The sequence below is a fragment of the Schistocerca americana genome, chromosome 9, assembly GCF_021461395.2.
Source record: "Schistocerca americana isolate TAMUIC-IGC-003095 chromosome 9, iqSchAmer2.1, whole genome shotgun sequence".
NCBI classification, from domain to species: Eukaryota; Metazoa; Arthropoda; class Insecta; order Orthoptera; family Acrididae; genus Schistocerca; species Schistocerca americana.
In genome coordinates this window covers 20952429-20968021 of record NC_060127.1, presented here as the reverse complement: position 1 = coordinate 20968021, position 15593 = coordinate 20952429, and the positions used below count along the sequence as shown (strand labels likewise).

The 15593-nt window shown below is 40.8% G+C and overlaps 1 protein-coding gene across 1 annotated transcript in view; it reads left to right on the top strand.

Moving 5' to 3' along the window:
* Positions 1-15593, top strand: part of LOC124550950 (ESF1 homolog) — a 71448-nt gene that overhangs the window by 28929 nt on the left and 26926 nt on the right. Inside the window, exons 5-7 of the mRNA XM_047125761.1 lie at positions 2850-3050; positions 8227-8488; positions 15025-15311. Coding sequence (XP_046981717.1) covers positions 2850-3050; positions 8227-8488; positions 15025-15311 — 750 coding nt within the window. The remainder of the gene's footprint in view (positions 1-2849; positions 3051-8226; positions 8489-15024; positions 15312-15593) is intronic.

The window sequence follows — 15593 nt, the reverse complement described above, 5'->3', positions numbered from 1 at the left end:
CCAACTGTCATGGCTTCTTCTTCTCTGTTAAAATTGTCCCCATGTTTATATATTTTGGTGGCTTTTCTATATAGCTGTGGATAGCAGTTTTTCACTGTAGATCAGATATTTATTTTTGGTGGACTTCTCTTCATGGTTTCATGACTGTGGAGCATGCTCTGCTTCAGCCGATTTGTCAGCTTTTCCTAACCAGGAAAGATTTTTGTGTTCCTTCAGGCTAGTATCACACTTTTAGTTTCATTATAAACATTACCACATGTACACAGAACCTTGTATACCTCAAATTCATATAGAGGAGGGCATTTATTCTGTACTGTCCTACACCTGTTACAAAGTGCACTGAATTCTTGTAATGTTTTTGCTTGACTATGTTTACAATAGCATGTTCATTGATCCCAGGAATCTTCATTATTGTCAGTGGGTTTTTGACTCAAGGTCAGTTTCCCAGTGCACGATTGTGAGAGTGACAGTGTGTGATGTGTGTGTGAGACCACTGAGTTCATCTTTCTCACAGAAGCATGTTTTAATTAAAAATATGTAAATAGGGATCCTTATTTGAAGACACATGTTTTGGTAAGTTAGTATTGAGTATTTGTACTTTGGTTCTGTTTTATAAATTTTAGTGGAAACCAGTATTTTTGCTGACTTTCTCACAGTGTTGGATGCTGTGACATGCCTACTCTTCTATTTTGACTTTAGACTGTATGAGTTTTCTCAGAGTAAATGAAGTTTTTAGAGTAAAATATATTAAATTTGTGTATTAGAAATTATTGCAATTAAACCTCACAATATATTCGACTAACAACAAAAATCATCAGCTTCCTATATATTTTATTTTCAGTCCTAGTTGAAAGTGGAATAATTACTAATAAATGACAGTGCAACTGAAAAAACTTCACATGCAGCCTTGAAAACTAGGGAAGTAAATCTTGCTCCAACACACAACATAAAACATTCAGAAAAATTGGGAATTTGAACCTGGAAATCTGAGGGAAATCATTTGAAGAGAGAAAGTCGCCAACCTGATGGAGGAGTTTGAGCAACGAGCTATTGAGTACACAGTTTTAAAATGTTGTAGCTTTATGTGGTCTAACTGCAGTGGAAATTAGCATGTCATTCTCAAACTCCTGTGCTCCACCCACCCAAATATTCACTTTGTGACAGAGGCAAATAAGGGTGACTGCCTCCCTTTCCTTGATGCAGTAATCAGAAAGAATATTGATGAGTCACCATGGTATGTGGTTTATAGGGAGCCTCAATTTAGACCACTGTGCTGATAAATGCACTACTGACCCGCTGTAAGTATTGTAAATGAGGAGAGTTTGAAAGCATCATGGAGATCAGTCATGAGTAAAGCAGGTGGTAGACTTCAGTTTATTGTTAGAATACTGGGGAAGTGCAATCAGTCTACAGAAGAGATTACTTACAAATCACTTGTGCGACCGGTTCTAGAATATGGCTCAAGTGTGTCGGACGTGTGCCAGAGAGGACTAACAAGGGATATTGAACATAAACAGAGAAGGGCAGCATGAATGGTCACAGGTTTGTTTAATCCACAGAGGCAGTGAAGGAACTGAAGTGATAGACTCTTTAAGACAGCACTGTTCATAAAGATGCATAAGTGTTGGAAATGACTTTACATGATACTGAAATTCTGTTTTGCAAATATGGTACAAAACAGTAGCACACTTTAGCAAGCATTGTACCACTGGTATGGCGTGAATGACACAGAAGGAATATAAAAAACATTTTGGCAACCACTGGGTTTTCATATAACTTAACACCTGTATGTTACGTCAGAAAAGTTAATTTTCAATTGTACTTTGGCATAACTTTAACTATTTATAAATAACATGTAGAGTACTTGCAAAACAAGGCTAACTGAAAAAGTATGAAATTTATTGCACAAAGTTTTTTAATGTAGTTAAAGAAAGCAATTTTTTTACTTCTATAAATTAGGATACTTGCAAATACTGTAGCACTTGGAAAAGGATCCTGCTTTCATAAATGACTTAGGATAAAATATGGGTGCTCAACACAAAGTTTAAAGAACACAAACTTATTATTGAATTAGAAACCATATAACTGGCCCATGTAATTATACAGTATGACTATGCAACTGATTGAGACATAGGTAGTGGCTGAGGCAGCTCAAAAAGCCAGCTAATTTTTGTAGTACATAGCTTTGTACCAATGTCTGACGTGAATAATGAGCCCAAATTCTTCCACGTTGGAGGCTATATTAAAAATTTTTGCCTCACTCGGCATAAAAGATGTTGTGAAAACTTTGCATGCTAGCGACCAACTATCTCTTGCCACAAAGGAGCTTTGCAGTTCAAATGCCAAATACACCTTTTTTTATTCCCACCATGCGAGTTTTGTAGCGGAGGGACTTCCCTCCATGTTTTGTACGATTATAATCCTAGTTACCATATGCACGAACAGGTGGTACATCTATAACTTTAACGTTTTAGTGCTTTTGCAGAATGTTGCTTTTAAAGTGACATACATATAGTAATTCTATTGACTTAAATTATTCACAAAACATTTACATAGATGTTAGATCAAAGAACATGGTTATACAGATATCTCATTAATTAAAAGCAGACAAAAAGTTATTGAGATACGTATAGGTGATATCAATTTTAGTGTTACAATCTTTGTCAGCAGTTCTAGGCAGTGGGATAATAACCCAAAACATAGATCATTAAAATATATGATTAATGAAATGAGTGGCAAAAAAAGGATATTTTTTCCCTCTTAGCTTTTAACATTTGCACACTATACATGGCGGATGTAATATTTTTGAAGAAGTAAATTATTTATATTGCTCATTCCTATTGTTACAGACAGAGGAGGGCAGACGTTACCACATGGAGAAGCTACGGCGTTATCAGTTGAACAGGCTGAAGTACTTCTATGCCATTGCCGAGTGCGACAGTGTAGCTACTGCTGAACATGTTTACAATGAGTGTGATGGCCTGGAGTACGAGAGCTCTGCTACTAAGCTCGATCTCCGGTTTGTACCTGATGACATGACATTTGACCAGGTATCTGTGTTCTTTTATACCATTTGTAATAGTCTCTACTTTTAGGACATCTCTCTCTCTCTCTTTTTCTCTCTCTCTCTCACTCACTCATTCATATGTACAAATATTAGAGACCACAACAAATAATTATAAGCCATTTTTGAAAGACTTATTGCAGCTCAAAAGCATTTCATTCTCTCGCCAGCGACATACTTTCTCTCCTCTGTTTAGCCACCGTTCTATTTCAGCTTACCATGGAAGTCTTTAAAGTTGTTATACTCCCTTGAACCATTTACTGGAGACCTTAGGTCTGTCGTCCAGTACTTTAAAAATCTACCTCATTGGTAGTGTCACATCCATCCTGAACCTATCTTCTAAGACAGGGCTTCACAACATACATGCTCGCAGAGCAAGCTGTGAGCAGCAAGGCGCGAGCACGGAGCAGCGCGAGCACGCTACCCCACTACCGGACCAGAGCAGAGAGTGGGGCACACAACAGCTGCCGCCAGTTGATGTAAATCCGCGGCCACCTGCAGGGATATCACTCACGAATTATTACTGCGACAAATGAAACAAATAAAGGAGAAGGTACACGTCCCACATAATTTTATTAGCTTAGTGTATGCCTCTACCATCTGTAGACACTGAAACTAAAGAATTCCACGAGAATCCTATATTTTCAACACTTTCTTCAACCTCCGGTTGTAGTGTTCTTCATGGCTACTACATCGAGGAGCTCCTCCCTCACCTGAAGATCTCTATTAACACCTCTAATAAATATGGCAAGCTGCGCTGTTCCAGTGATATCAACACTTTCGTCCATAGCTAGAGAATACGCCATAAAATCTTTACAGATATTTGCAAGCTGGCTCTGGACGTCATCTGCCATGTCCTGTATGCGACACATAATGGTCATGGTAGATAATGGCACAATCTGAAACTGTTCAACTTGAGATGGACACAAATGTTCTGCTGCAACTACCAAACATTCTTTTATTAAATCGCCATCAGTTAAGGGGCGCAGGGATTTTGCTAAAAGCAAAGCAATTTTGTAACCCACTCTGAGAGCTGCCTCAGTTGATTTTTCTTCGTCGTCCAGATCTTCTTCGGGTAGCTTCCTTTTAAGTTTAATAACTTCCTGTGCACGATCTGGTCCATCACATTTTCCACGTCCGTAGTCTTTCGCGTGGTACGACATATAATGTCGCTGCAAATTAAATTTCGTAAAAGAATTCAGCGTTTTGTGACATACTAAACATTTTGCAACACCATCTTTTTCTGTAAACAGGTACAATTCCTCCCAATGGGGGTTGAACTGCGAAAGCATGGTTGGGGTTACACAACGGCGACTTCTCATGATTCTTAACCAGCGAAGTGACTGTTAAGAGCTGTTCGTAGTACTTTAAACGTTACACAGTCGGCGGGAATTCAATAGGCACGCTGCGGCCCTGTTCAAACGTGCGCGTGCATTTCCCCTCCCTCCCTACTGCACGACCTTGCACCTGCTCGCGAGCACGTGCCTCAGCAGACGCGAGTACTTGCGCTCAAAACTGGCCAGTTGTTAAGCCCTGTTCTAAGATAGTTTGTAGCATCAGTATTGCCTCGCGTGTTCCTATATTTCTCCGGAACCCAAAATGATATCCCTTGAGGTAGGCTTTTACCAGTCTTTCCATTCTTCTGTAAATAATTTTGTCAGTGTTTTGGAAAATTTGAGTAGACCAATATAATGCAGATGTTTCATGGTGCTTATATTTACAGCAGAGTCCAGCAGATAATATGCTAAATGCAAAGACACATATTGTTTTTAGGACACTGTAGTTCCATCTCCATTACCACATATAGCTAGTACTAAAGGGCAGAAACTGTTTGAAGCTATGTGTTAGATGTGATAATGAAAAATTTAGAAGATTAACAGATTTTTCAGTGCATATTCATTTATTGTTTATTTAGACTTTGAAAAGATAAAGACAACTTGCAAAGGTACGTTTGAAGCTGTGTCTTATAATAGAAATGCAGAACGCTCGAGGGAATAGATCATGGTGTTGGACCTTGTGTTCAAGGTTACCTTACATTGAAAAATTTAAACATGATAAATGTCTGCATGAAAATTTCATTAATTTTCAGCAAATAATTTCTGTAGTAGGCAATTTATATATAAATCTGTGGCACATTTCTGTATCTGTTGGCACGTAGACTAGCAATAGTAGGGTAGGTGCGAGAATGGAAACTGCTGTAGTGAAGCCACGCAACAAAACACTGACCTCTTTCCTTGCTGAATTGTGGAAAATGTTAGGAAGGTTGATACATATGTCAAGTATTTGGTGTATTCATGTTACAAGAAATACCCCTGTTTAGTTTGTTTGTAATGTCCTGAACGAGAACTCTCTAGTTTCGAATTGGCTGAAGCCTGTGGAAGCAAGATGACTTCAGGCAATGTGTGTTTTGTGTCTAGCTGCTGCCAATGTTGGTGATCTAATGACACAGTAACTGTGTGTATTGTAGCTGTTAGGAAGTGATAGTTATGCTGTGCTGTGCCAAACCAGTAAGCACAGTAGTAACAGGATCACCACTCTTTCTGCGGTTGTCCACGTGTTGGGTTTTGGTAGGCAGAGATTGCTTTTTGCCTTTGCATATTTGATCTGGCTACACAATACAGTCACATTAATGTGACCACCACCAATGTTTAATGTCAACGTTCAGTAACCACTCGCAGACAGCAGGCAACAGCCCTAGCAGTGGAGGGTATATAAAGCGTGTCGGGACAGTCGTTGCGATGTGGAAATGGAGCGATTTATTTGATGTCCAAAAGGGTACGATCATTTGCTATCAGGCCAAGGGCAGAAGCATTTCCAAAGTGGCTAAAACCATCAGCACACGGACCGTGCATCCGAAACGTTGGGCGTTGAGCGTGCCAAGTTTCTGACGTCATAGCGTGGAATAGCACGTTCGGGAGTCTTCCGAACGTGCAGAGCAATAGCTGGCATGTCAGATATTCTGAGCATGCATCTGAGCGTTGACCAATGAGATGGCATAGCGCCACCTACGTCACACGCACCCCGTTTCCCTTCAGAACAGAGTTGTGAGGCACCATATTGGCATTCATTGCAAGCCTGTATGTATATATGCCGTTTCTGAGCACCTGCAAATTGAGAATCACTGAAAAACCTGTTGTTAACAGTTTGATTCATTCCAATATGAGAAACATCATATTCGTAGCAAAAGAATTATTGTAACTTGCATATTATGAGAGTAGGCTATTTGAAGACAGCAGCACACTGAATATACACCCAAAACACATTGTTCTTGGTACAATTTGTTATAATTAAATTTCAATTAGTAACATATCTACGATTAAGGTTTTCAGAAAGGGCTAACATAATATGATTAGGAGTGGAAGACATGTTGTTGGTAATGAGTAGCGTCAGTATTCTGCATGTAGTTGTTGGTTGGGGCGGTGGTTCGTGTCTTGTCAAAACCTATTTTTTTTTCCTAACATTCGCGCTTTTTTTATATTCTGATATGTTATCATTAGTTTAATATAAGTATATATTATAATATTTGATGTTATGTAAATATAAGTTCACCTTTTTTTGAGGGGTGACTTTGTTCGATTGGCTTAATCTACAGGACAGCTTGCGCTACTTGTATAAAAAAAAAAATTTGCTCCTTTTTCTTTTTCGATTCGTAATTCACATGTTGCAAAGATTCTGCTACTGGGTAGGAACAGTGATCTAGTAAGACTGACCTTCGGGTTTTACTAAAATGTGGGAGTGATGAAATAATGTTTATCTTATGCGGACAAGTATTGCAAATTTGTACCGCACTGTTTGTAATGCAACTTTTATAAGCCTGTGTCCTTATTGATTGGACATGGTACTTTCCTTTTCGTGGACGATGGAGGAAATGTGCGTTTAGTAGGGCTAACGTGGGAATTGTACGGTCACCCGTTGAGTAAACAGTTGCTTTACAAACTAGAAACATCCCTCAACTGCCTCTGGAGTGCTTTGTGATCGCTTATACCACGTTGGGCCCCTTGTACAATATGCACAAGTTGCATCGTTCCTGAGTGTTCAGCAGCACGTTGAGCTTGGCATGCTCAACGTTAACATTCGACAGCACGGTCCGTGTGCCAACGGCTTAAGTTTGAAAAATGTTCACGTGCCACCGTGATTAAAATATACCGTTCACGGCAAAATGGCACTATCCGAAACTGGCACCGAGGTAACTGTGGTACACATCAGGCCCTAGATGTCAGGGGTGATGTGTACAGGTGAATAGAAATGCAAATGTTGAGCAAGTGACCAGCCAGATGAATCAAGGGTCTAGCAACAGTGTTTCCTCAACTACCATTCACCGAACATTGTCGCGTCTGCAGAAGCCACCCGGTTCGTACGGCCGTGCTGACTGCTGTTCATTGGCAATAGAGGCTGGAATTTACACGCTGGTATGAACAGGACATCCACTGATTGGCAGTGTGTGACCTTTTCAGATGAATCTCGTTTTATGCTCCGTCAGACAGATGGCCACTGGCACAAATAGTGCGAAATGTGTGAAAGCAAACACCCTGCAACCGTCATGGGAAGCGTCCAAGCTGGAGGAGAGAGTGCTACGATCTAGGGAATATTTTTGTGGCATTCCCTGGGTGACTTAGTCATTCTGGCAGTGGATGAACACAAGTAAGCATCATCCTTGGAGACCGTGACCTCTCCTACTAGCAGTTTGTGTTTCGCCAACATGATGACATGTACCAGCAGAACAGTGCAACCTGTCACATAGCTTGCGGTGTACGTATGTGGTTGGAAAAGCACCGGGATGAGCTTACCGTACTTCCCTGGCCACCAAACTCCCCAAATTTATATCCAGCAGGGAATCTGTGGAGCAACCTCGATTGGGCTGTTGTTCTGTGGGTCATTAGCAGCCATGGCACTGGAATCGGCACAGCTCCATATCCCTGCTGGTACCTTCCATGACCTCACAGACTCTTTTTCCTGCACTTCTTGTTGTGGTCTGCATTGCAAAAGGTGGTTATTCAAGCTTTTGACAGCTGGCCCCGTTAATGTGATGGACAATGTATAAAATCATAATCTTTATTAGTGGACTTTGCAGTTGAAAATTGTGCTGTAATATTTGAATTTAGAAGCTATGTTTTCTTGTAATTAATGTTTGTACAGAGACTAATCCTATGGTGGTTTCTCAGGAGCCACGAGACAGCTGTGACAGCTTACCAGAACCTGGGAAGTATGCACCCAAGCTGTTTACTAACACAGCTTTGCAACAAGCCAAAGTTGAGCTCACATGGGATGAAACGGACCCTCAACGAGTCGATATCACACGGAAACTGCAGACGGTAAAAAATATAGATGAAATCGACGATGCTGACCTGCGTGCGTACCTTGCATCGTCAGGATCAGATGAGGAGGAACGAGATGACCAACATAATGCGGAAGAGGACGAATTGTGTGAGTAGTGCAGTTTTTATGTCTTCTGTATGGACGAAGTAAAATGAGGTGTAATATATTAATCAGTGATGAGGTCATTAATTAATTAATAATTATTTAATTAATATACATTCTCAAAAGACAAGGAACACACAGAAACCTAAAGTGTGGGTACACTGTATTAACGATAATCTATCACTTTACTGCTTAATGCTATTCACACTTCTGGTGTTTACATTTAATCAAGTAAATTATAATGAAAGTTAGTAGTTAGGAAAAGGACACTGCCTCTTCAGTTATAGTATATAGCTGCTATTAGTAGCTTAATTATATACTTTTTACATAGTTATTTTTCAAAGAAAATATTTTCATGTCTCTAAATAATGAATCCTATTTATAGAACATTACTATTTATCGCGTATACTATCTAATCAAAAGTATGTGGACACCCCCAAAAACATACATTTTTCATATTAGGTGCATTGTGCTGCCAGGTACTCCATATCAGCGATTTCAGTAGTCATTAGACATCATGAGAGAGCAGAATGAGGCACCCCGCAGAACTCATGGACTTTGAATGTGGTCAGGTGATTGGGTGTTACTTGTGTCACACATCTGTACATGAGATTTCCTCACTCCTAAACATCCCTAGGTCCACTGTTTCCAATGTGATAGTGAAGTGGAAATGTGAAGGTAAATGTGCAGCACAAAAGTGTATAGGACGACCTCGTCTCTTGACTGAAAGAGACTGCCAACAGTTGAAGAGGGTCATAATGTGTAATAGGCAGACATTTATCCAGACCATCACACAGGAATCCCAAACTGCATCAGGATCCAGGCAACACCATAATGAATTCCAGCATTACTGATGGAGGGTGCCACAAACTTGTAAGTCATTTTCAGCCAGGTGTCCAGATACTTTCGATCACATGGTGTGGCTTTATATCAAACACTGCTACTTGACATGCGGCTAACTGAAATTTTCAATCCCCGAATCTGAATATTCAGATAATTTGTACAAAAAGCAGCTAATGAAGTATATTTTTAATTTTCATTTAAATTAGTAGAGATTATCGATGTTGTGCTTTACATTAAACAGGAGGTTGTCAAATACTTTTGCTGCAGCATCACCTGATTTATTTCCTCTACAGTTGACTCTGTGTGGGACATAACCCTCTTACGCATGGATCCATATGTTTGTGATGCCTGTGGTGTACAGAATTCAGTACTTTATTTTTTTAGCAGAGTGGATTTCTTTTAACGATACTCACCTGTTAGATCTCCACGTGGTTACTCAAGACCCAGGTGTTGTGCACTCAACACCATATATTGCATTGGTGTGTAAGTTCATAGTGTTTTTCCATAAGTGTAATAAACACAATAGATACACATAACAGAGACTTTAGTCACAAACAATATGGTCTCCTTCATTATTTACTAAAGCCTGCCAATGCTGGGGTAACTTTTAAATTCAGTGACTAGAAATCACATGGTTTTGAGGTGAATAATTTGTCAAGCTATGTTTGGAATGCATTTTCATCTGATAAGGAAGTTCCTTAAAGATTGTTCAACAGAGAGATGCACCCGATACATAACATTATCGTTTGTGGATGCTCGCAGGTCTTTGTATGAAGAGTTGCTGCTTTGTTTGGGTTCAACCATTCCTTTCTTTTCTTTATGCTAGCATAGACACCATTTCTCGTCACCAGTAATGACACGGGATAGGAATGGTTGGTGTTGTTCATGAACCAATCCATGATGAGCAAGCGGGATGCACATCAGGCCACCTGCTGATTTTTGTGACTGTGGCTTACAGCATGTTATACATATACTCCTGATTTTTGAATCTCCGCTACTGCATGCAAATGGTGCATGTTAGTGGAATGAGGTCTCAGTTCATCACATTTGCCAGTTCTCAGGTACACTGATGTGGATCATTATGAATTAATGTGCTTAAATGGTGTTCATGAAACCTCTAAAACCTTCCTGAATGTGGAGAGTCACTAGTGTCAAAACGATCCTCCTCAAAGTGAGAAAGTCATTTTCTTGCCATGTGTCCAGTGGCATTTTGCCCATATAAAGCGGAAATGCCTCTGGCTGCTGTCATCCCTTTATTGAAGTCGAACAGAATAATATGTGAGAAATGTTCTGATTTCTCCACACGGCACTCCCATTTTTTAGTGTCCACGGACCACTCACTATCTCAAAGTGAGAAAATGATAACGTGTCAACTGAAACAGCTGTGGTGAAAGACGAATAAAAATATTACAGTTGGTAAGTAAACCCATAGCAACTGGAACACCAAAATGCAAAACAAAAATGCTACGAACGCATGCACCAAAGTAACATGATCATTGTCATTGTCATCTATTACCCATGTTTTGCTTTAGTTGACGTTCATCTTATTTCAGATTGCTTTCAAAGAATTGTTGTGTCCTTTTTAAAATGTTGAAGATGATTGATTGATTGACAGTTTATGAACTCTGGTCTTATTTTGCTTCTTAAATGCAACATACATGGAAGTAACCTACAGTTGTCGCCAATCGTGTGAGGCCTACGGAGATTGTGTAACCAGTGATTAAGTGGTCAGCAGATGTGTTATAAAACTTAATAAAAGGTGGGATGTAGTCTATGTTCACTAACAGAGTGGTTGGTTGTTGTCCTCGGGTGGGGGCCTGTCGAATGATACTGAAGTGAAAATTGGCGACAACAGGTGTGTGATGATTTTGTTAATTTCAGTGCCATTTCCACAGTATTACATTAAAATGTGAAAAATTTCTTGAGCTATACTAATTGATATTATGGTTGTGTAAATAAGAGTCCATCTGAAGCTGATTTTTATCATTAGCTACACATACTGTCACGGAATAAATCTGCTGGAATGAGAGAATAAGAGTTACAGAATATTTGAGGAAACCTGCACAAAATGTGTGATAATCTACATAACATAATATTCTTACTGCTCTGTTTTGCTAAATAAATAGTGTATTTTACTTAGATACCATATCCCACAAAACAGCTGTGTAAGTGAAAGGGGACTGTAAGTATATGTAAAATTAGGACAAATCCTGTGCTCACATATACTTGCAACTTCTGTCAAGGTTGAGATTTTCACTCTGCAGCGGAGTGTGCGCTGATATGAAACTTCCTGGCAGATTAAAACTGTGCGCCAGACTGAGACTCGAACTCGGGACCTTTGCCTTTCGCAGGCAAGCGCTCTACCAACTGAGCTACCCAAGCATGACTCACGCCCCGTCCTCACAGACAGTACCTCGTCTCCTACCTTCCAAACTTTACAGAAGCTCTCCTGCGAACCTTGCAGAACTACAGAACTGCAAGGTTCACAGGAGAGCTTCTGTAAAGTTTGGAAGGTAGGAGGCGAGGTACTGGCAGAAGTAAAGCTGTGAGGACGGGGCGTGAGTCATGCTTGGGTAGCTCAGTTGGTAGAGCGCTTGCTTGCGAAAGGCAAAGGTCCCGAGTTCGAGTCTCGGTCCGGCACACAGTTTTAATCTGCCAGGAAGTTTCTGTCAAGGTGATATACACTGTCGTCCAATAAATTGCAACACTATGAAGGCAGCATACAAGAAATATCAAACTGATGTGTTAGCGTATGCAAACAATTAATATTTTAATGCAGCCTCACAAAGTGGGTAAGAGTAGTGCCGTCCTCATTTTGAATGTGAAGGAGATCTCACAGTAAGTTACTCATTCAGAAATGGCATTTGATCATTAGTTGTTTTTGAGAAGATTGTGTTATGACTTGTGTAAGAAGGAGAAACATCTGACAGCATGTGCCGGGGCCTGACAGTGGGAGGATTGTGGTCTTTCGAGACTACAGTTCATCGTTCAGCGATATAGGTGCTTGTATCGGTCAGCTTATGACGGCACTTTCAAATATGTAGTAGCCGAGTTCGGGATGGCTGTACTCATTGTTGTGCGGAATTTCAGCGGTCCCACATGACTGGTGGCCGAGAGGAAGGACATAATATATACTCATCCGTGTATCTTACAGCAACATCGTGTACATTGTTTCAGGAAATAGGCTAATTTGGAGCAAGACAAGTATCGACGCAGTCTTTGTGATGGCATCAGGAGCACCATGGTGGTGATTCTTGCACCTTCCTGTGCTGCAGCAGTGGGGAGAGTTGGGCTGACGGTTGTGTGGAGGGATGACAACAGTTGACGCAGGAGTGGCACTGCATTGTCTTTTCCGAGTCCTGGTTCCATGTACGGTATGACTATGGACATATCTGTCTGTGGAGGCTCTGAAGAGAACAAATTTTGGCACACTGAACATGTCATCATACGGACCTAGTATCTGACCGATTGGTTAGACAACACACGTACCTATAGTTCTCACTGCTGGTAATTTGGGCAGCAGCTATTACATTTCTGATGTATTTAAGGTCTGGATGAGCCAAGTATAGAGATGGTGAGAGCAGCAGGAGAGGTGGGGATACAATGGCTATATAAAGTAATGAAAATTGTGTGGAGACAGAAGATGATCCCAGAATACTGGAAGAAGGGAATAATTGTCCCGATCTTTAAGAAGGGAAATAGAAAAGAGTGCAAGAACTATTGGGGGATAACATTGACGAGTCATTGTGCTAAGATTTTTGAGAATATTTTGGGAGCACAAATTTTGGCAAAATTAGAAGGAAGAATGAGAGAAGAGCAATATGGCTTCAGAACAGGAAGGTTCATGGTGGATCTAATTTTTGTTGTAAGACATCTGCAGGAACAGTACTATGAATGTGGAACAGATTTACTAATCACCTTCCTGGACATTAAAAAAGCGTATGATAGTGTACGTAGAAGCAAAGTGTGGAAGAGAGGAGTAGCAAAACAGATTATTTGGAGGATAAGGGAAATGTACCATGGAAGTGTGAGAGCTGTGTGGTAGTGGGAGGAGAGAGATCAGCTTGGATTGAACAGAAGAATGGCTTGAGGCAGGGAAGTACACTTTCACCATTACTCTTCATTGTAGTTATGGATGGTATAATGAGTACAAGTAATTGGTGAAAGGAAGATGAAAGGTATGGAGCTGGCCGAAGTGGCCGAGCGGTTCTAGGCGCTACAGTCTGGAACCGCACGACCGCTATGGTTGCAGGTTCGAATCCTGCCTCGGGCATGGATGTTGTGATGTTCTTAGGTTAGTTAGGTTTAAGTAGTTCTAAGTTCTAGGGGACTGATGACCTCAGAAGTTAAGTCCCATAGTGCTCAGAGCCATTTGAAAGCTGTGGTGTTTGCAGATGATCTGATGATTTGGGGGAATAAGGAGGTGGAAGTAAAAGAACAGTTGGACATGTGGGATGAAATTTAGTATAAGTAAGAGTGAGATGATTATCACAACAACCAAGAAAGAGAGAGGAACAACTGGAATAACAATTGGTGGGGAATGATTGAGGAGAGTGGAGAGTTTCAAGTACTTAGGAAGATGGAAAAAATGACAAGGAAAGGCAGAACCATTTCGGAAGAGTGTCAGAAGCCTGAGATGGAGCAAGGATGTACCCCAAATCAGTAAAAAGGTTATATACTAGTCATACTATGTCCCGATCCTGACATATGGATCCGAAACCTGGGTTGTGAAAGGAAGAGAGAAAAGCAAAGTACAATCTAGCAAGATGAAATTCTTGAGGAACAGTATTGGAGTGACAAAGATAGACAGGTTAAGAAATGAGAGGATCAGAGAGTTAATGAAGATGGAAACATTACAGGAGGAGATATAGAAATCGAGGCTGAGATGGTATGGACACGTTAAGAGAATGGAAGAGAAGAGGATACACAGGAGGATACATGAGATGAAAGTGGAAGGAAAGAGACCAAGAGGAAGATCGAGAGACAGATGGCCGAAAAGAGTAGAGGAATGCGTCCAGAAGAAAGGAGAAGACTGGACCAAGGTGAAGACGGAGAGATGTTGGCGAGACAGAAGATGGTGGAGAGGCCATGTTCCATACAGACCTGGCCAGAGGCTGGAAACTGTCCAAGATGATGATGGTGATGGTGATGATGATGATGATGATAATGATGATGATGGTGACTGTGCCCTATCTATGAGTTCTCTGTGACATCTTGTGACGAGATAATGCAAGGCCGTGTGTTGCCCATTCTATCCTGACCTCCTTCAATACAGAGGATGTTCAACAGTTACCCTGACCAGGATGTTCTCCAGATCTCTCAGACAGGGAAAACATCTGGTTGTGAGTTGCTGAGAGATTGTCATGCCACCACCGACTAGACACTATGACTGGCATGGTATGACATATTCATCTCATCCCAGCTCAGTTTGACTGTATGCCCAGCTGCGTTAGGGCCCTTTTTGCTGCCAGAGATGGCAGCTCTGTGTGTTAAATTTTACACCGTGTATATGCCCAAATATCCTAAAAATATCATGTGTTCCTTCTACTATATTATAAACATGTGCTATCAAGATTTCATTTGTAGTATTTCCAGGTGTTGCAGTTTTAATGACAAGAAATGTGGTTTTCCTTAAGTATTCATCTTTGGAACCACCGTAGTTCCTCTCATTTTAAATAATTTATCTCTCTTTTTCGTAGCATCAGAAGAAGAACAGTCGAAGAACGGTGACGTGTTGTCGCGGTACAAACTGCTAGTGGAGGAGGCTGAGCGTCAGGAACAGGCCAAGAAAAAGAGGGCAGAGGACGTCCAGATGGAAGTGACGTGGGGGCTGGGCCTGAAGGAGAAGACGGAGAAGCTGGTGAAAGAACGGCTCAAGTCGGGTGGCAGCCAGGCCACGCCTTTCGAGGAGATGCTCGCCAAGAAACGCGAGAAGAGGAGGCAGCGCAGGGAGGAGAGAAAGAAATTGAAGCAGCAGAGCCATCAGGTCTGGCCTCAGCTTGCGTCTGTGTTTATATTCGTCATGTTTTTGTCAGTCATTCATTACAGCTTTGAGCTAATTATGGTATAACAAGAGCACGTAAATAGAAGTAGATCCATACGAGGGTCGTTCAGTAAATAAAGAGACAAATTGGTCTGGAGAAAAAAAGTGTTTATTTTTACAAAACAATACTTTTTCTTCTTGTCAACATGATCCCCTTGAACATTTACGCACTTGTTCCGACGAGCTACGAGCCTTTTTATTCTGGCTGCAAAGAAATCTTTATCT